At 33.3% G+C, this 22194-nt stretch overlaps 2 protein-coding genes across 2 annotated transcripts; one reads left to right on the top strand and one right to left on the bottom strand.

Annotated features, from left to right (window-relative positions):
* Positions 1-9078: 9078 nt before the first annotated feature.
* Positions 9079-11096, top strand: LOC142527553 (polyphenol oxidase I, chloroplastic-like). The gene has a single exon (XM_075632391.1). It carries the CDS (start codon positions 9105-9107, stop codon positions 10863-10865), a length of 1761 nt encoding a protein of 586 aa, XP_075488506.1. The 5' UTR covers positions 9079-9104; the 3' UTR covers positions 10866-11096.
* An 8169-nt stretch (positions 11097-19265) lies between these two features.
* On the bottom strand, positions 19266-19800 carry LOC142527924 (uncharacterized). Its single transcript, XM_075632919.1, has one exon. It carries the CDS (start codon positions 19764-19766, stop codon positions 19392-19394), a length of 375 nt encoding a protein of 124 aa, XP_075489034.1. The 5' UTR covers positions 19767-19800; the 3' UTR covers positions 19266-19391.
* Between the last annotated feature and the right edge of the window lie 2394 nt (positions 19801-22194).

Below are 22194 nucleotides of genomic sequence, written 5' to 3'. Positions count from 1 at the left end.
TGTTGGTTATGATAGCCCATCAATCATTCGATATCTTGAGCCTCAGACAGACGACGTGTTTACAGCACGTTTTGCTGATTTTCATTTTAATGAGGAAATCTTCCCAATGTTAGGGGGAGAAAAGAAACATACTGTAAACACGTCGTCTGTCTGAGGCTCAACATATCGAATGATTGATGGGCTATCATAACCAACATAAATTCCGATCTTTCTTTGAGGTCCCATTTTTGTTCGTTGAGGCGGTGCAATAGGCACATATATCATACATCCAAAATTCTCAGATGAGAAATATCTGGTTCTTTACCAAATGCAAGCTGCAATGGGGAGTATTTATGATATGCACTTGGTCTGATGCAAATTAATACAGTAGCACGTAAAATTGCATGTCCCCATATAGAAACATGGAGTTTTGTTTTCATAATCATTGTTCTAGCAATCAATTGTAGACGTTTAATCAATGATTCAGCTAATCCATTTTGTGTATGTACATGAGCAACATGATGCTCAACAGTGATTCTCATTGACATACAATAATCATTGAAAGTCTGGGAAGTAAATTCACCAGCATTATCAAGCCTAATTTTCTTGATTGTATGATCAGGAAATTGATTCCGTAATTTTATTACTTGAGCAAGTAATCTTACAAATGCCACATTCTGAGTTGATAATAAACATACATGTGAACATCTACCGGAGACATCGATCAATACCATAAAATATCTAAATGATACACATAGTGGATGAATTGGTCCACAAATATCACCCTGAATACGCTCAAGAAACATTGGTGATTCAGTTTGGATTTTAGCTGGTGATGGTCTTATAATAGGTTTTCCAAGAGAACATGCTTTGCATTGAAACTTATTATTTTGAAAGATCTTCAGGTCTTTCAATGGATGACCATGTGTATTTTCTATAATTTTTCGCATCATTGTTGAGCCAGGATGTCCTAATCGATCATGTCAATTAATCAGTATTGAAGAATTATCAATTACCATGTTTGATTCAATTGGACTTAAATATGTATAATACAATCCAGTAGAGAGCATTGGTAGTTTTTCAACTATATATTTCTTTCCTGATTTATATGTGGTAAGACACAAATATTTCTCATTTCCTTCATTTATTGTTTGAGTATCATACCAATAGGAATATATGTCATTAAAACTCAACAAATTTCTTTTCGATTGTGGTGAATACAAAGCATCATTTATCAGAAATTTTGTACCATAATTACCAATAAAAATGTGCTTTACCATAACTTTTAATCAAGTCTACATGACCCGATATTGTATTCACCATTGTTTTTGTTTTTTTTAGTTCCAAGAAATATCTTTTATCTCGGAGAATAGTGTGCGTTGTGCCACTATCAGGTATGCAAACTTCCATGGGATTAATTTCTTGTTTATCTTTATTCGTAGCAGTTTCCATTTTTGAACTTCAAAAAAAATATGCAATGAAAATTTTTTTTACTGACAATACATATACAATTTATTGAAAATAACACATCATAATTGTACAATAAAACATTATCATATGAGTACATGAAAAATAAATTATTTTACATTTATATTTCACCAATATATTGTTCATTTTCATAGAAATCGTTGAAAAAATCTGCATTATCAATATTTTTCATTTATATTCCACAAACATATTGATCATTTCCAGATAAATTATTCAGAAAATCTACAGCATCAAAATGAGTTGAATCACTCAAACGGTCACTGCGTTCAGTGAAGTTGGTCTCTTTTTATTTCCCCTTTATCAATTCTTTATAGAGCTTGCAAAGGTGCTCGAGGGCTCGACAAATACGAGACCAATGTCCTGGAGTGCCGCATCTAAAACAAGAACTTTCAAATCGTTTTGAGTGATTTTCATCAACACTCATGTTCTCATGATGCCTTTTCAGTGGGTGGTTCGTGACGTCTTTTTGAGATGCGTTATAGAAGTAACTATCTCGATTGTTTTCAAAACCACGGCCGCGACCACGACCACGACTACTTCCACGTCCACGTCCACGATCTCGACCAAAACCTTGTCTTTGACTTTGATTTTAGTTTTCAAGTTTAAATTCATTTTTACTTACAACATTTACTTCTGGAAATGATGTTGATCTAGTGGGTCGGGACTGATGATTTCTCATTAGCATCTCGTTGTTCTTTTCCGCCACAAAAAGACAGGCGATAAGTTCAGAATATCTCGTAAATCCACACACTCTATATTGTTGTTGTAGAGTTATATTTGGTGCGCGAAACGTGGAAAATGTTTTTTCAAGCATTTCCGATTTCGTAACCTCATGTCAACAAAATTTTAATTACGAGATTATTCGATACATCGCCGAATTGTAATCACTGACTTTCTTAACATCTTGGAATCTTAACATATTCTATTCATCACGGGCGGTTGGAAGTATAACTTCCCTTATATGTTCAAATCTTTCTTTTAATAATTTCCACATAGTCATGAGATCTTTTTCGATGAGATGTTCACATTTTAAACCTTCATCAAGATGTCGACGCAAAAATATTATAGCTTTTGATTTTTCTTGTGATGAAGAGATACCATTTTCTTTAATAGTCTCGCTTAGACCCAATGACTCAAGATGAATTTCTACATCAAGAGTCCATGGCATATCATTTTTTCCTGTAATATTGAGCGCAACAAATTCGACCTTTAATTTGCCAAATTTGACATGGTGGTACTAGAAAATTAACAATGCATTTTATTAGTTAAGTTCTATTAATATAACAATAAAAAGTAACGGATAAATTTTAAATACAAGCATTCTTAAAAATAGAAAAACGCGAGACAAATATTTTCCGATAAATACAAGACTAGTGAGTATAATAACCAAAATAATTATACAAAATATCCTTGGAAGAGTCATCATCTTCTTCTTCGAAAATTTTGATGAAGAAAATTTTTAGGGAAGAAAAATAAGTTTGGAGTGATTGAATGTGTTTATAAAATCATATTTATAGGATAAAAACTAGACGTTTATGACCGTTAAAAAATCTTTAAAAAATAAATGTATGTATATGTAAATTTTATGGTAATAATATGATTTATATAATGTTAATCATGTTTAAATAATTATGTATATCACATCACAATATTATAATGAGATGTCAGGGACTCCTTTTATATAATATTATGACATTATACAAATATATGTATAATTATTATATAACACAATAAAAATATATAAATAGTGAAATAATCACATCAAGTTATTATAATGAGGTGTCATAGACTCTTTTTATATAATAACATGATATTATTCAAATATATATATACAATAACTAAACAGTAACACAATAAAATTATATAAGAAGTGTAATCACATCATGTTATTATAATGAGGTGTCATAGACTCCTTTTTATATAATAACATGATATTATACATTAAATATATAGACAATAAAAATAAATAAACAATAAAGTAAATACTCTTACTTTTGAATATTGTTATATTTTTCTTGTGTTTTGAAGCTTGGAAAAATATGGAGAACCGAACCTTCGATATCGTGCTGATAACGTGTTAAAAGTAAAAATTTACGTCAAACTCACAAAATATATCAAAATTTATATCATTTTAAATTCTCGAAGCTCATCCGTGTATTTTATTTAGGGGTAAATTTCAAAAATCACTCCTGTGTTTGTGAAATTATTTTTGGGGAAATTAGGCAATTTAATCCACTATATTGTCATATTTATTTTTTGGGTTTCAAACCACATTATTTCAAGTCAATAATAGATTTTCAAATCAATTTTTTTTTTTTGTGAAAATTTTGGATATGATATATAAATTAATAAATAAAAAAGTTAATGAAGTATGTCGGAGTTCAATAATTAAAATTTAGTCGGACCTACGTTAGGTTGGAAAAAATTAATTATTTGGGGAATTGGCCGGCCTGTTTTCCATGTGCGGAATTGAATTGGATTTAATTGTCGGAGAACAATTATTTAGCCACTTGGCTTGGTCAGTTTGAATGTGCGGTCCTTTTTTTATTTTTTTATTTTCAAAAAACAAATGTGGAAAGGTAAATTGAATATTACGTGATTGTAAAATACATACACACGTTCCCGTTCCCACGTACAAGATCTTGAAAATTATGTATACATAAATATTTTTCAATTAAATATCATAGTTAATTAAGTTCCATCAACATCGTCACAAATTGTCTAGAAATAAACGATATCGAGTATCGAAAAGGTAAAATCCAATAGTTTGTAATTTTTTTAAATTATTATTACAATAGTTTGTATTGTTTAAGGCAAGCGCTCGTTGAGTCAAATATAAATATAAATAAATAATATTTGAGTCAACACATATTAGCATATTGAAATTCATAAATTTCGATTATAGTCAATACACATTAACAACTATATACTTGATGGGTAATGATTTAATTTAATTATTCAATTTATTATTGAAGCCCAAATTATTAATTATAAAAGCTCAAGCCCACAATTAATTATAAAAGCCCAAGCCCACTATACACTCAAAAAAATCTATAAATAGGAGAGGATTCTCATTATTCAAGGGAGGATGATTTTATGCTTAAACTTTTTAGCTTTCAATTAACATCTTGGAATTATTTTCTGACTTGAGCGTCGGAGCCTCTGACGTTTGTTTATGACGCAGGTGATAACCCACAAAGATTTCTCTCCACCAGCTACTTGGAACCGTTTACGAACCAGCAGAGTAATTTGGGTAATCACAATTTTTGGCTACATCAATACTGTAGTACATTTGGATGGGTGCAAGGGGCTGTAGCCCGGACGTAATTTTTTATCTTTAATTTTTTATATTGAGATTTTGATCCAAACTTGTATTTAGCCTATAAAAGTAATATTTTAGCCCAAAAAAATCTCATTGATATGAAGCTAATTGACATGTATATTTTGTATTTTGTACAAAAAAAATTATTCCGAGTAATATTGGATTTTTGGTTCCGTCGTTAGTTGGGTGAAGGTGCGACTGAAATGGGGTTCCCTTGTCTGTAGGGTAATGTAAATGGTGTGCCAGCTTGCGCGCATGCATGTATATATTCCTGCAGCCTTTTTATACGCCTAATGGAGAGAGAGTATGAAAGGTGGAGGGCAGCAGGTACCGCGCGCATGTGAGAAATCTATTCTATCCACCCAGACTGATCACACAAGTGAGATTATAACATAACACCATTACATTCAGAGGCATAATCAGAAATTTTTTGACCGTAAACTGATTGATTTGATATAAAAAAAAACTCGACACTGGGATGTTGGCCATCACGGTTTAGCATCTGGGCATTAGTTTGGAGAATGCTCGTCGATAGTCGATTTACTAGTTTTTGGTTGAAAAAAAATGAAAACATAGTATTCTTCTTGTCACATTAAGCTTCCATTAAAATAACAACAATATATATATAATTCACTTGTTAGAAAATTAATCGAGAATACCATGGAAGCAGATCTAATACGTGAGATAGTTCAGTGCACATAGAACGAAGATTTTCCGATATTGCACAAATTATTTCTCAAAATTAAAGAACTTTCCTACTAAAGTATTCATCATCTCCAAAGGTTGTAAATCAAAGAAATAGTTGTAAAGAAAACGATCTAAACAACAATGCAGACATGTCACCCCGGGTTGAGTGAGAGTAAGCAGGAGTGCTGGAGTTCATTTTTTTAATAATTTATATATATATATATACATACACACACATACACACAAATAAAAAAAAATTCCTGGGTTGGAGCCCACCCCGGCATTTGGAGTGGCTCCACCCCTGATTTTGATCTTGCTATCTCGAAACTTTACTTTGTCGAGAGATATTCTTGTTAATTTTATGTGGATTAGAACTTGAAACAATGATGCGGGTATTAGATAAAAGGAACATAGAGATTATGGTCTCATGAGTTTTTTTTTTTTCTTTTTATTTTGTCAAATTTCAGTAATGATAATGTATCTTTTAGTTTTTCGAAATTTTAGTTTTTTTATTGGAATGATGATCGATGATATGATACAACACACACCAGCTCTTCATCAGTACTTCATCAGCGTTAAATAAAAAAAACAATAAAATTTCAACACAAAAAGACATAAAGAGTTTACTAAAATTGGAATTTGACAATATAAATGATCAAAATCACAATAGATATACGTGGCCACAAATGTAATTTTCCATAGATAAATTCCTAATCAATTTGTGGCCTATATATATTTTTTGACTCTATTTTTCGAAAATAGACTTCCTAAGAAAATCTCTAAATCAACAAATTTATTTCTCAATAAAATATTTTAACTAATAAAACTAAAGGAAAAGTTTAGAACGTTTGGGAAGAAGGATAAAAATAATTAGTGCAGATTCATTAAAAGATTAAAATTGACGAATATATATATTTTTGTGTGTGCGTAAAACTAAAATTTCTCATGAATATATACAATTAATTATATTTTCAATTAATTAAATATCATGGTTAAGTTCCATCTTCGTAGCAAAATGTCTAGGAATAAACACAATCGATAACAACGCAAATAATACAGATTATATAAGTTATATTTTGGGAACACTGTAATTTTGGTCATATATATTTATTTATTTGCAATTATGGCCTTTTATATATAATCCATTAATTTCTGTCTTCATGTAATTTCAAGTTTTAGAAATTTTAATCATTTTTTTTATTATCAAAAGTGCTTATTTGAGACCGTACACATTAGCGCCGTCTCGGAGCCATATATGCACCATATATGTGTTAAATAAATGCCTCATCGGAGAAAATGACGAAAATTACAAAGAAAAATAACATATTAAAATTAAAATTTGACATAAAGATCAAAATCATACAGTGAAAAAAAAAATCATTATTAATATTGCAAGATTTCCCTAAAATTTATCACGATTTCATAAGGATTCACTGCTATAACAAGGAACCAAATTATGTATAAAATATATAGGCATGTATATTGTACTAAATGGGATGAAATTTATTCTCGGAGCTTATATATATATATATATATATATATTGCAAAATAACTAAAAATATTATACATCTATATTTTTTTGAAAACATGTATTATTTGGTCCATTAATTGGGTCAAACAATCAGTTGGCAATCAGAGATCACTCATTCTCAGTACTTGTACTATTTTTCACGGCTATATATCAATAATTCAAACGCATAGACCGGATTAACAACGTACCCATAATTGTGAAAAACATTTAATTAAATGGTCGTCTAAGCTTGTTTCTTTGTTTGTTTTGTTATGTTTTTGTAATTAATCAAATTGCGGTTTCGGTCTATAAGTAAGTTTATATTTTGATTTTTGGTCTGTTTTTATTAAAGTATTGATGTGACACTGAAAATGATGATGCGATATATGAAAATATTGATGTGGCTGGTGTCTCGTTAATACTCTATAAAAAAGACTAAAAAAGTCAAAATACAAGCTAACTTATAAGTAGGGGTAGAGAAAAACACCGAATTTTCGTTATACCGAGGTTATCGTACCGAAAAATACCAAATTTATCGAAATTTTTGGTATACCGAAATTTTCGGTATAGTAACAGTATGGAATTTGAAATTTTTCGATATATACCGAAATGCCGAAATATCGAAATAATATATATAAATTAAAATATATATCATATTTTTAAATAATAAAGTTAAATTTTAAAAAAAATATAGGATATTTTTTGGTATAAAACGATATATATCGATACCGTACCAAAATAAAAAATTAACTTTTGTTTGGACTTATCATGTTGGAATAGTCCAAATCAAAGTTCAGTGAAGCAACTCGACTCATTATGGAGAATTTAAACTGTTGAGAAGTCTTATCTTACAGCTAGCTAGAGAACTGGATGTTTAGCCTCGACTTGTCGAAAAGCTGACATGCTTCAGAAATCACAGGATATCAGGCATTGTTGCAAAGATAGCGGATGAAAGAGTCACACATGTTGCAGTTGAAGTTTATTGGTGTTCACTGATGTCTTGGATCTCCAGACACATGTTGCAGTTAGTGTTTATTGTCTTATGGATTTGTTTTGTATATAACTTTCATGGTCTCTTTGAATGTCTTGAGGGATTTGTTAAGTATTGATAATCACCGGCCTTGGAATCACAAGAGAATGAATTTTTTTATATATATTTTCGGTATGACGGTATTTTATCGAAGTCTATACGTTAACGGTATCATTTTTCTCAAAACGATATTTTCGATACAGTATACGATATCCGAAATTTCGATACCGACCACCTCTACTTATAAGACCATAAAAGACTAAAAAAGTGAATTAAATAATAATCAATACAATCTTGTATGATGTATATGTAATTGGATGATTTTATCCTTCTTAAAAATCTGCTTTCGGAATTTCAAAAAAAAAAAAGGTCATCTTCCCCCGAAATCTCCTTTCCATCTTCCACACAATTGAACCTGATGCTCTTCTTCAACTTCCAAATGACACATAATTTTCGAATTGTTCCATTGGACATCCCATGAAAGAAATTACCCTCTCAAATCAAATGGACACTATTTAAATTTTCTACGATTAAGCATGTAACACGATGGGCTATATAGTTCGCAAAACTTGGATAAAATTAAATTTCATTGGATTAACATGATATTAGTTCGAATAGTTTAATTAAAAACATTAAAATATTATTGATTTTAAAATTCTAACCTCGATAGCTCTATATTTCTCGCTCTTTCACTGAGTGATCATTTATTTGAACTAAATAACATATTTTTGGGAGTCATAAGTTGGAAATAAGTAATTACGTACGCGCATCTTGCCATCATGTGATATATGGTACTGCATGCAAAATGAATTGATTTTCTAAACGAAAAATATTTTTAGTCTGGACAAAATAATATAAATTTCCATTGCTATTTCTAAGAAGAAATATATAAATCTCTGAAACTTTTGCTTCCTTAAATCGATATAAGGTGAAGAATATTTTTTGGCACAAAAACTCAAATGAGGGAGTTTCAAAGGTAAATTTTGTAGCAATTTGTATTAAATATTAAGAAAGGTACTGGCACGCTGTATCCTAACACAGTTATAAAAAGGGGAAAGCTAAATGCATTGTGAGACCCAAAACAACTCATGGCTTCACTTCACCTGCCATGCGCCACCCTCGCCCCCACAACCAACAATCCCTCCGCCACCCACCACCGTCTCTTTCCTAAGCCATCCGATTTCGTTACCTCCGCGAAGCGTACCCACCGCCTGCAAGTTTCCTGCAGTACCGATGGCCAGAGGCAAAAACCAACCTCTGAAACCTCCCAAGGGAAAGTGGATAGGAGGAACATGCTTCTCGGTATAGGTGGCCTCTACGGTGCTGTCAACCTCAGTTCAGCTCCAGGTGCTTCTGCGAATCCCATACAAGCACCGGAGCTCGACAAATGCGGTACTGCTTCATATACGACGGCCGGCAAAGAATTTGATGTCAAGTGTTGTCCCCCGGTTGTACAAAATATCACGGATTACAAGATCCCTCCAGTCATAAAAACGAAAATAAGGCCTGCTGCGCATAAAGTCTCATCTGAATACATATACAAGTACAATTTAGCCATCGATCGGATGAAACGTCTTCCGGAAGACGACCCGCGTAGCTTCATGCAGCAAGCTAACATCCATTGCGCTTACTGCAATGGCGCTTACGATCAACCCGGACAGGGTAAACTGGATCTTCAAGTGCACAATAGTTGGCTTTTCTTCCCTTTCCATAGATGGTATCTGTATTTCTACGAGAGAATCTTGGGGAAATTGATTAATGACCCCAGTTTCGCTTTGCCATTTTGGAATTGGGATAACCCTAAAGGGATGACAATCCCACCCATGTTCAATAACCCAAATGCAGCCATCTTTGACGAAAAACGCAACCAAGCAAACCTGCCGCCGGCAGTGGTTGATCTTGGCCTGACCGGGAGCACTGACCCTCTTCAAGTCGTGTCTAATAACCTCACCGTTATGTATACTGAGATGATTCGAGGCAACTCGACCGTTACTGATTTTATGGGACAACCGTATCGAGAAGGAACCGCTGTCAACCCTGGTCCGGGAGCTTCCGAGCGTGGCTCGCACACATCCGTTCATGCCTGGGTTGGAGATCCTAGACAGCCCAGTGGGGAGGATTTGGGTAACTTTTACTCGGCGGGTCGAGACCCGTTGTTTTACTGCCACCACGGAAATGTCGACCGAATGTGGACTTTATGGCAGTACTATCTGCCCAGCAGTAAGGTGCCGGACAAGAAAATCACTGACCCTGATTTTCTCAACTCCTCGTTTGTATTCTACGACGAAAATTCTCAGCTCGTGCGTGTCTATGTAAAGGATTGTTTAAGCAACTTAGCAATGGGATACGACTACGAAAGAATCGACCTTCCCTGGCTCGACTACAGGCCCCCACCACAAACTGCCACCGCGAAGGTGACTAGAACTGGCACAGCAGCGGAGAAAGCAGAGACAGTTTTCCCCCTCAAACTCGAGTCAATTGTCCGAGTCCTGGTTCCCAAAACCAAGAAAGGAAAAGCCGATGAGCTTCTGGTGATAGAAAACATAACTGTGGACACTACCAAGTTCTTGAAATTCGATGTGTTCATTAACGATGAGGACGACAATATTACGGAACTAGATAAGGCCGCGTATGTTGGTACCTATGCTCAGATTCCACACAAGACAAAGAACGCAACGGCAACGACTTCGCTTCGATTGAGGCTGACGGAAGTGTATGAGGACATGGATGTGACGGATGACGAGGATGTGTTACTCACATTGGTGCCTAGACATCAGGGACCAGGCGTGACCATTGGTGGTATCAAGATCATTGAGAATCCACCCAAGGAAACTGCCTCGTCAAGTTAAATTATCCGTCGATTTCTCGGAAATTATGAATGTGGGTTGTTGATTGTAATAAAGATTTTCTCCTTTTCCAAACGGGCCATAATCTGTGTTGTAATAAAGGTTTTCTCCTCGTCGGAAGGAGACATCATAGTCTGTGTTGTCTTCAAGTTGGTTCTCTCGATGATTTGCATGGTTTCCACTCGTTTGGTTGTAAGCATGCATTATGTTCTTGATTTAAAATAATTTCCCTTATTTGCTTCGTATTATCATATTCGAGACGGCCAAATTTTTAGATACCGTACGAAATCATTGCGCTATTAACCATTCTAAAACTCTAAGCATTGTCTAATCGAGTTTTTTTCCCCAAAAACAAAATGCACATATCCATCAAAGTTTAAACAAAAAGTATTGAATACGTTAATTCACATATAATACCACACTACTAAATCTTCCCATCAAAATTACTGTGTTAAGTTGGTGATTCTACGTAGCTCTCCCGCTTCCGTACTAGCTTCATCATGCCTTCCGAAAGACAAATGTGCAGACTTGAAAATTCGGAGAAAAACCATACAATCTTTTCTGAGTTGGACCGTGCAAAAAAGTGAGCAAGACCATGTATAAAGCCAAACACCAAAAAGTAATTTGCTGAACCATCAAGCAACACATGCATTTTTTCAAAAAATTGAATAGCCAATTTAATGGCTGCTTAAATACCAAATTCATGGCTGATTAAATGGGCAGGTAATGGACATAATATGACCGTCTTTTTTGTAATGCTAAAAAACCAATACACTTAGACGATTGAAATAATTTAATTATTTAATTAATATTTAGGTAATGTATGTTATATCTTAAATTATTTTAAAAAGTTTATATATTTATTTATTGAGTGGGTCTCATGTGAGACCGTCTCACGGATCTTAATCTGTGAGACGGGTCAACCCTACCCATATTCACAATAAAAAAGTAATACTCTTAGCATAAAATTTAATATTTTTTCATGGATGACCCAAATAAGAGATTCGTCTCACAAATACGACCCGTGAGACCGTCTCACACAAGTTTTTGTCTTATTTATTTATGCAATTTATATATTTTCTCAAGTTTCATTTTTCAGACGAATATTCGATGTCGAACCGAGAAAGGAGACCAGAGACGATTAAGTTGTTAAAAAATTTTAAGTTATATTCTTATATTTTTTATTTTAAGTCAAGAAAATGGGAATTTAAATGATTTATGAATTTTAGTATTTAAAGACTAAATTTAAATTATCAAGTGAAATAAAAGTATGTTAAATATTCTAATTATCAAAATTCGAAAATAAAAAATTTAAATACTTCCACTCGAAATACAATATTTTAATAATTATTTTTATGACTTAATTAATTAAATTAGATAGTATTTAATTATGGATAGAATTTAAAAATTGTACAACTTTTAATTTGTAAAATTTTAAATTAATTGGAGGGCTTAATTAGTAATTTAAATGTTTGATTAATTAACCTAAACACCTAATATATATTTCTAAGTATTATATACAAGAATCCTAGTCCTAAATCTACATAACTCACGCACACACACACACACACACACACACAAACACTATTTTCACACACATTGGCTGAAAGTTTCAAGGCTTAGGCCTTGAGAAATCTCGCAATGGTTATGGATATTTCGTAAAGGCATGTCTAAACCTTTCCTTTATGCATTGTTCATGTTATATAATGTATGTTGATATAAAATATGCATGAAAATTTGTTGGTTTGATTATATGTATGCTTGAATGTTATTAAAACTCGTTTCAATACGAAATATGCATGAACTCCTTCGTTTTCTCAAGTTTTTTTATCGTCGTCTTCGCTGGACCGATCCTATGGCTTGCTTCTACATATGTTTATGTTTTAGGGTGTGTTTAGATGTCATTAGGCATCCCATGATGGGTCAAGAGGCTGTTGGACAATAGGAAACGAAGCTAGCACACAACCGCGCACATAGGGGCTTGGCCACTGGTTTTCAAGTCGGATTGCTTGAAGGCTGGACCAGGGTTCATGGATAGGGTATAGGTGGGGTCCTAGGATTCCGGGGTAGGCCTGGTATGGGTTGGCTAGGGTATGGTTGGATGGCTAAGCGGCTGGAGCCGAACTTGGTGTTGCACGCGTATGTGAGGCTCGCGAGTTAGGGTGCACGGTTTTGGGTTGTTTAAGGGGCTGTGGTGTATTAGGGGCTGGAACGGGCTGGACCACCGTCTTAAGTGGTGTCTAAGGGTCGAGTCTAGGGCCTGGTTCGGGTTTGTTTCAAGTTAGAATTGATAGAAATTCGTACGGAACGCATAAGTGTCATAATATCGCTATTTGGGCATCTTGTGTCTATATGGTTTGTCGTGCATGGTACGGGGTTCGAGCATGGTTTGAGGCTGGTTTAGGGCCTTGGGCACTAGGTCATGATGTATTTTATGTACGGGTCGAGTCCTGAGTCGAATGGTACGTGCTAAATGGTTCTATTTAATTCGGGATTCGTACGTGTCCGAATCTACTTTAGGGGTTGTTTTGGGTATAAATTTTAGTATGTTATTGCAGCATGTCCGAGGACGATCCAACGAGTTTCACGGTGTTCGTAAGTATTTATGAAGTGCAAAATAATTATTTTTTTGAGGCATGCGATTTATCTTATGGCCAAATTATGTTACAGGTTTGGAAGCCGGAGAACGTGTTCGGGGACCTCTCCAACTTCTTCGGAGGAATTATGTTATGTTACGAAGTGGACATCCATTACAACGGCTGTGGTGATCCCTGCTGGCCCAGTACTGTGGTTTAGTTTGGTCAAACGATATATGCTATGGGCTACTTGTGTTAAACAGAACTCTACACAAAATTATTTATGATTACTATGACGAGCACTAAAATATGATTTTATGAAAATGTTTTTGCAGGAAAGTCTATGTTTAAAATTGTATAGATTTTTATAGATGTATATGCTATGGGCTACTTGCGTTATACTTATTTGTGCTTATATTATGATATGTAGGAGCTATGTTTAAAATTGTATAGATTTTTATTACATATTACTTGTTATTCATGGTTTATGTATGCTGATTCGTTAGACTCACTAAACTTGATCAATTCAGACGATGTAGTTGAGGAGACAAGAGGCAGTGACCAGTGAACAGGCACGGACTAGTGGCAGTACAAACCTGATGACCTTGTAGTTCACGAGAATTTAAATTATGCACGTTGAAAACTATTTTCTTAAATTTTATGATTTTGTATTGGTGACTAGTAAATCGTGGTTTTTACTATTATGTTGGATTTTTTCAAAGCTGGGTGGATGTTTTAACTTGGTATTTTTATTGTTGTGGTATTTAAAAATGGTGGAGTTTTAATATTAATTTTATTTTAGTACGCGTGAAGACCGTTAATTTGTCTTACGAGCTATAGTTATAATAAATAATATAGTAAGAAAATTTCAATTTTTTCGTAAATATAAAATTAATAGTATTTTAAGGCACAATTTGTCACACTTTCGGCTCACCACCTGCACCTATAAATACCCCTCAAACCCATGAAAAAGAACACACCAAAAAGTCACTGTTCAAAACCTATTGTCAATAATACAGAGATTTCAATTCAATCTCCACCGTTTATATTGTACCACACAACGTTCTTTTATTATGTCCAAATTTCATCCCGATCCAACGATGAGAATTCCGCAAGCGACCTTATCACACCGACTCTGCAGATTCAATGCGAGAAAACAAGCAACAGTGTGACCTCGGAAGCGAGTGGAGACGAGCACAACCTATTTTTGCTAAAGCACATCCTTGAAGTAAAGTATTTCATCCACAGATTCAAGCCAGTCCGACAGTTCATCCCATTCCAGTTTACCCAAAAATTCAAGGATATCCACCTTGAAGGATGCTTCCCAACAACGATCATCGTTGTGGTTCCAACGACGACAGATCCAGGTAAACATACGTGACCACGAGGCGCTGCGAACAAATTATCACCCTCATTCCCAGAATCTAGAGGAATATGATGATTGCTCCGATTAGCTCACTAATCAGCAAGCTTCTGGCGTAGAAAGGTTATCTCGTCAACAAAGGTGGTGAGAAGATCACGAAAATTGAAAAAACATAGTAGTGGAGCCATGATGGAAAAAAAAAATAGGTAGAATCGCAGGCTATAGTTACTAACTGATGTAATGCAAAATCAGGACGTCAAGAATTGAGAAAACATCAATTATATGGTGAAGAGTAAAATATGTTCTAGGTTTGGTGATGAAGATAATTCTTGAAGTTTGTACACTTGTTTGTCAAAAAAAAAAAAGTTTGTACACTTGTTCTAGTTTTGCCTTGCCCTTATTTTTTCGAAATTTCGTCAATTAGACCTCTGTAATCGTATTTTTCCATTTTTGAGTTGCTAATAACTTCACGCAATAAATTCGAAATATAATTCCCTCAGCTGTCCCATACTCCTTAGGACTTATATTTTCGATCCATATATGAAATTTTAGAACTTTGGAAAATTTCTCAAAAAATCACGTTCGAACCATTTACTTTAACAAAATATTTGAAACTATCTAATTAATGATGATTTTAACCCATCCCTATCATTTCGAACCGCTGATGCATTTTTTTTTTATATTTAGAAGGTCATGATTTTCTAATTATGATCAATCTCAAGGCCATAAAATTTAGACACAGTCGTTTCATAAATTTTCAAACTGAGAATCATATATTCGAATTTAAGAAAATATATAATGGATCATATTTTTCAAAAATTATAAAGCCAAATAAATGTTTATTTTGATCAAACATTATCAGTTCCTCACATTCGATTTTGCAACAACCGTGTCAAGCCATAATTTTCAAACCTACTAGCCATGTTGGCCAACATTTGTGATTTTTACAAAATATAATATCCCATTTAAGACCTTAATTCAAAAGGTTAAGGTGCAGTTTGACCAGGCAAGTAACTTACACATCCAACCATAATTTCAAAAAATTTAATAGCCATCTTGATCCCCATTTTTCAAATTAAGCATTGTCTAATAAATTTATCCTATTATATATATGTACAAAATTTGTAGATGCAGGCGTGTCAGGTGCTAATTGCACCAATTTGAGTAAAAATATAACTTCTAAGAATTCAAACAACAATATATACCAAATTTGTTAATAAGTTTTAGTCTCATAAGAAAATATGACGTTAAAATTAAAAGAACGATACTAGAACTTGAAGAAATTAAATTCCAACATGATTATGTATATACAAATCAATAGGGATTCACAAAACAAAAAAATATACAAATAAAGTTTCTGGAATCTAGAATTAACATGTTATGAACTAAATAAAATATAAAGATTCGTGAGACCGTCTTATAAGAGACCTACTATATTTAGTTATTCTATTTTTTTATTGATTTGGCTTTTTCTTATTGTATTATCTTTCTTTCATTTTTTTCTTTATTTTTGTAAATATTTCATATTTTTTTAATTTCTTACTTATTGTTATTTACTCTTTTTCTTAACCACTGCTATTCTTATAAAACTGAATGTTTCTTCCCCTTTGACCATTAATATTTATGCACAGAAATTCAATTTTTGGTGCTTAAATCAAAATTTTATTTCGATTTTTAGGGGTTTTTTCAAAAAAAATTATATTATCGGGCTAAGAAAAAAGTTACAACAAAGAAAGCAATGCTTATTGGGCAAGGAAAAATGTTACAATCCATTTTGGTTCTTGTCCACAAAATAATAATTAAAAATGTAGAAATAAATATTATTTGGAAAAAATATTGGAATATTTGTTCATAAGATAATATTTTGTTTAAATCTATTTTATACCATTCAAGTCTTATATCGATTATTACTGATCAATACATGTTGCATAAAAAATTGGGAAACTCCTTTTGTTTCTTCTCTAATATGTTTTTTTTTTCTATTAACTCGTCGAACTTTAATCTTGGTACAATGACTTTTAATTTATGAATCTTTTGATCTAATTATTGATATGACATCAAACAAGTCAATATTTTTCATTGTTATCACATCAATACTACAATAAAATAATCTTATAAAACAGGAAAAAAAATTATTGCACTAAAATCAATATGACAACACTTCCATGGGAAGGATTTATAATCTTTATTTATACACTGATGATGACTTGGAATAAAAATGTGATGCCCTGAGTCCGGATTAGTCGACATTGACGTTTTTTAATAATCACAAAATTGAAAACAAGAATCGTGCATCAAAGTTAGCCAACCAATTTATAAAGCATAATCGATATTTTCTTTACAACGTAAAAATTTTTAAAGCATAAATAAACTTTGAAAGCATCTTGCAATTTGAATTAAAACAAAACTTTAAAAGAAATGCAATTAAACTAAACTTCTTGTTTCGTCTTTAACAAGCCCCAAAATTGGTCTTGTTTTTCTTCTTCTATTTGTTCTTCAGACTTATATGGAGAGAGAGATTAGGATGTGAGAGATATAGTCATCACTCATCGAACGAAGGTCGTTCGAACATATATATAACAATATTCATAATTTTCGAAATCAACTTATCATAACACAAATTTTTGTACCGCAAATATTATAGCGTAAACATAATAATCATAGAAATTCATCTACTTTTTATAGTTTACTGATATCAGTCTTTAATTTTTAATCCTCTAAAGGGACGAGACCATAACAATGGTTACAATTCTGTCATATAATTGATATAAAATTATCGTATATCAAGTTGAGTCCTAACAGTTCTAGAAACATATGACAGTTTTTCATTATAACACAAGAAGAACGAAACATGATCGAACGAAAATTTCAAAAACAAACGACTAATAATCGAGATAATAATTTTTTCTAAAAAGAAACCCACTCACCTTAATATACTCAAACCCACTAGATTTTTTATGAGTCTCACTTATTTTGAAGAAGATAATAATTTTTTATTGGTGATTCAAATAAAAAATTTGTCTCACAAAATTAACTAATTAAATCGTCTCACAAGAGTTTTTGTGTTTTTATATAAGATAAGATACCAATACATTTAAGCACATATCGATAGTGAATATCTTAGTGTTTCTCCGATCGGGTTAGTCGTTGTTAATAACAACCACAATATAACAAAATTTTATACAACAAAATTTACAAAATAAATTATATCTAATTTGTATCTTGAATACTTTTTAAAGTTTTTTTTGCAGCAAACCCGATGTGAAATATAAAAATTGAACATTTTTTCTTATGAAAATTAAATAGACACCTTATACCTTAATCTTTTATAAAAATTGCAGAAAGACTCATTGCACCAGTTGAAAATCTGACGAGTTTGAGTAGATTTTAATATTATCTTATAAACCAGTGATCAAATTAACTAGCAGATTAAATAGTTAGAAATAAAACTTAATTTTTTAAAAGTTATAGATCAGGTCGACTAAACTAGTTCGAATACATCAACAGACAGCATCTGATTAGCATAGATTACGTCTGAACTAGTCTAGCCGGCCTGAAATATGAATTGTGGCAAATTGTGTTTTATTTATAACTATTTTTTTCGCTGATTATTTTGATCACCGGTATATGTGTGATATAGGCAGGGCAAATCGGGTTGAGCTTATTGGGCGATTATATCGGGTTAGATGGATTTATTCTCGGGCACACTGGAGATCAAGCAGAGAGTACCTGGACTAAAGAATTTGCACACTTAAAAGAGCAAATAACGTTAGTGGGACGCCAGAAAGTTTTTCGTCGTGACAACTATGACATTCAAGTCAGTCAAGTGTTTACGGAAAATAAAATATAGAGTGTATGTTTTTTTTGTGAAAAATATCCGAATGCATTAATATCAAGTAAACATGATATTTGTAAAGGAGATATCATTGATGACCTTGTTTTCAGTGCTCGGTTGCTACTCATGGCAAAATGACTGTCCATACCTTGCTTTTTGACACTGACAACCTAGACTGCCTCTAGTTTAGTCACATCATCCTAACATGTGCTGAGTGACAGACCCATGATTCCAAAGTTTGGTATCCCATATTGTGGATTTGGAAACGACACATGTACTGAGGTGTCCGAGCAGATGTTCATCGTTCGCTAATGAGGACATGGCCATCAATCTCCTAAATCATGTTAACACTGCCCAGGTTAAGCTGAGAGCCCTGGCCCACTCGAGTGTTTGTTGGTCTGATTATCTTCCTTTCTTTTTGCAATTTTGGGAATAGTACTCAAGTTGGCTTTTATCTCGGTTTTTATTTATGGGATGACCCGATCCCGATCCCGATCCAGACCCCTCCCAGCCCGAGTTATAAGATGACCTCGATATTTTTCGGGGTATCATTATAATATTATCAAAATACTTCAATTCACCGGATTTCCAGCTAATACAGGGTGTTCGTTCAATTTTTATAAAAAAATTAAAATATAAGATGTCATTTAATTTTCACGTGGATAAGTGTGTTTTAGAATAAACCATGCAATGGCAAATATTTTTTCAGATTAAAAAAAAAAACAAACATTTTTCCGGATATATCCGCATTAAAATCACAAAGAAAGATTGAGATCCAACACTTCATCACCATTTTTGTCTTCATCTTTAGTCTTCGAAGAAGGGCCTGCTTTTTGGGCCTCCGCGCATTCATTGCCCGCCTGCGGCGTTGGAGGCGACGGCTCGAAATCTTCAAACAGAAATGCCGGATTCCAAGCAGAAGCGGCGGCGGCGGCGGCCTTCTCGTTGTCTGATTTCTTGGAGTGTGATTGGCTGTTACGAATCGCCAGGCGTTCCTTTAGTTCTCGACTGCTTTTAAGTAATGCAAAGAATTTCTCCATCTTCTCCTCTTCATTTTCTTCTTCATTAGCATATGATATAATGTTGATATTCTCTTCCATTTTCCTTTTCTTCTTGTCTCCTTGATCCATCAATGGAAGAAGATAAAAGAGATTTCGGGTGAGAGAGTTGGACACGAATCTCCTATGTATAGAGCTTGGAAATAAGAATTTTTTTGTTATTTATATATATATTTTCTAATTAGGGTTTTTTTTACACGTAAAGTGAAGTTTAAATAACACAAAATTGATTATAAATATCAACCCTCTTAAAATTAGTCCCTTAAAATTAATAATATGTAATACTATGAATTAGGGAAAAATAATATATTAGCCAGGAAAATAATATAGAAACTTTTAAGACTAATTCTAAAAAAAAAAAAACAATCAAGGAAATATATATTAAAAAAAAAGTACTTCGAAAAGAATTAATGTCGTGGCTGGCAATTTCTTGGATAAATTAAAATACACAGGTGATGAGATTTCCCCCAAGGAAGAGTTGTTCTAATTTAAGTAATTGACCTTTATTTAGACACATATTTGATATATAATCTTATCTTCTTTTTATTAAAAAAAATCACTACATATACATTTTTACCTTTATTTAATACACATTCTTATTCCAATATTGTGAAAATTTTCCTCGTTCCCATTAAATTTCTTTTTCGAAGAAGACAAACTCCATAATTAAAATAGAAAGTATAGCTCCTAAAAACACAGGTTGGATACTTGGATTTTGGGTAAAAGAGTATGAAATCCATGTCGGCAAGATTTTTTCAAAGAAAATTGGCCAGTCAAGAAAAACGTGTATTAAATGGATAAAATAGATAGTTGGCAAATTTGAATCAAATTTGAAGAGGAATGTTCATACGCGTTTTTAACGCGTATTCACACGGACTAGGGGCTCTATAAATAGAGTTCTCCCCTTCATTCTGAAATCATCCCTTCTTCGAGTTTTCTCTCATCTTATAAGCATTTGAGTGCTTAGTTCTATAATATTTGTGAGGTGTTTTGTTCTCCTGTATTAAGAGAGTGTGTGTTCTCTTTGAAAACACAGTGAATGAGTTGTACACCATAAAATATTATAGTGGAATTCTTTTCATCTTGCCCGTGGTTTTTACCCTAATAATTTTTAGGAGTTTTTCACGTAAATCTCGGTGTCCAGTTTATTCTTTATTTTCGGATTTTATTATCTCAAATTCCGCACGTGGGACCAACAAGTGGTATCAGAGCCTTGGTTTAAAATTTCTTAAAATTCTGAGTATGCTCTGTGGTTGCAGCCTAGACTGATCTTCCACATCAGAAAAGATTTTTTGAGATTTTTTATTTAAGGCGGGATTATTTTGTCCAGTCTAGCTTCTAAAATTGTTGTAGACATAATGGCGGGAAGGTACGAGATAGCAAAGTTCAACGGAAGCAATTTTATGTTGTGTAAAATAAAGATACAAGCAGTTTTAAGAAAGAAGAATTGCTTGGCGGCTATTGAAAATAGACCGGTGGAGATTACGGATGATGAAAAGTTGAATGAGATGAATGATAATGTTGTTGCCAATTTACACTTGGCTATAGCAGACGAAGTTTTGTCAAGTATATCTGAGATAAAAAAAAAAAACAAAGTTATCTGGGATACTCTGACAAAGATATACGAGGTCAATTCGCTACACAACATGACTTTCCTAAAGAGAAGGCTATATACTCTTCGGATGACGGAATCCTCATCGATGACCGACCATATCAATACACTAAATACTCTATTTGCCCAACTCACTTTCATGGGGTATAAAATAGGGGAAAATGAACGTGTGGAGCTTCTACTTCAAAGTCTACCAGATTCATATGATCAACTTATCATCAACATAACCAACAATATTCTTATGGGCTTTCTAAGATTCGAAGATGTCTTAACTGCGGTTCTCGGAGAAGAAAGCCAGCGCAAGAATAAGGAAGACAGGTTGATAACTTCGAAGCAGGCAGAGGCTTTGCCGATGATAAGAGGAAGATTTATGGATCGTGACTCTAGTGGGAGCCAAAGACGAGGTAGATCAAAGTCGAGAAGTAAGAAGAAAAATATTTACTGCTTTAAATGTGGCGGTAAAGGGCACTTCAAGAAAGAGTGTACGAGTATCGACAAAAGTTCTCAAGAAAATGTGGCCAGTACTTCAGGCAGTGATGAAATATTATTCAGCGAAGCAACAACTGTTGCAGAAGGCAGGCACAAATTTTGTGACACATAGATTATGGATTCAGGAGCGACGTGGCACAAGACGTCTCGGAGAGAATGGTTTGATCATTATGAACCAGTCTCAGGAGGATTTGTATTCATGGGAAATGATTATGCCTTGGAAATGGCTGGGTCGGTACTATCAAAATTAAAATGTTTGATGGCACCATTCGCACCATACAGGAGGTACGACATGTGAAGGGACTGACGAAAAATCTTTTGTCCTTGGGGCAATTGGATGATATCGGGTGCAAAAATCGGATCGAGAACGGGATCATGAAAATTGTGAAGGGTGCGCTT

The sequence above is a fragment of the Primulina tabacum genome, chromosome 15 (genome assembly GCF_025594145.1).
Source record: "Primulina tabacum isolate GXHZ01 chromosome 15, ASM2559414v2, whole genome shotgun sequence".
Taxonomy (NCBI): Eukaryota; Viridiplantae; Streptophyta; class Magnoliopsida; order Lamiales; family Gesneriaceae; genus Primulina; species Primulina tabacum.
The sequence above is the reverse complement of the archived record's forward strand: the minus strand, read 5'-3'. Positions and strand labels throughout refer to the sequence as shown.

Coding starts and splice junctions, on each gene's coding strand:
- LOC142527924 (XM_075632919.1), bottom strand. CDS start 19,766: ATGGATCAAGGAGACAAGAAGAAAAGGAAAATGGAAGAGAATATCAAC.
- LOC142527553 (XM_075632391.1), top strand. CDS start 9,105: ATGGCTTCACTTCACCTGCCATGCGCCACCCTCGCCCCCACAACCAAC.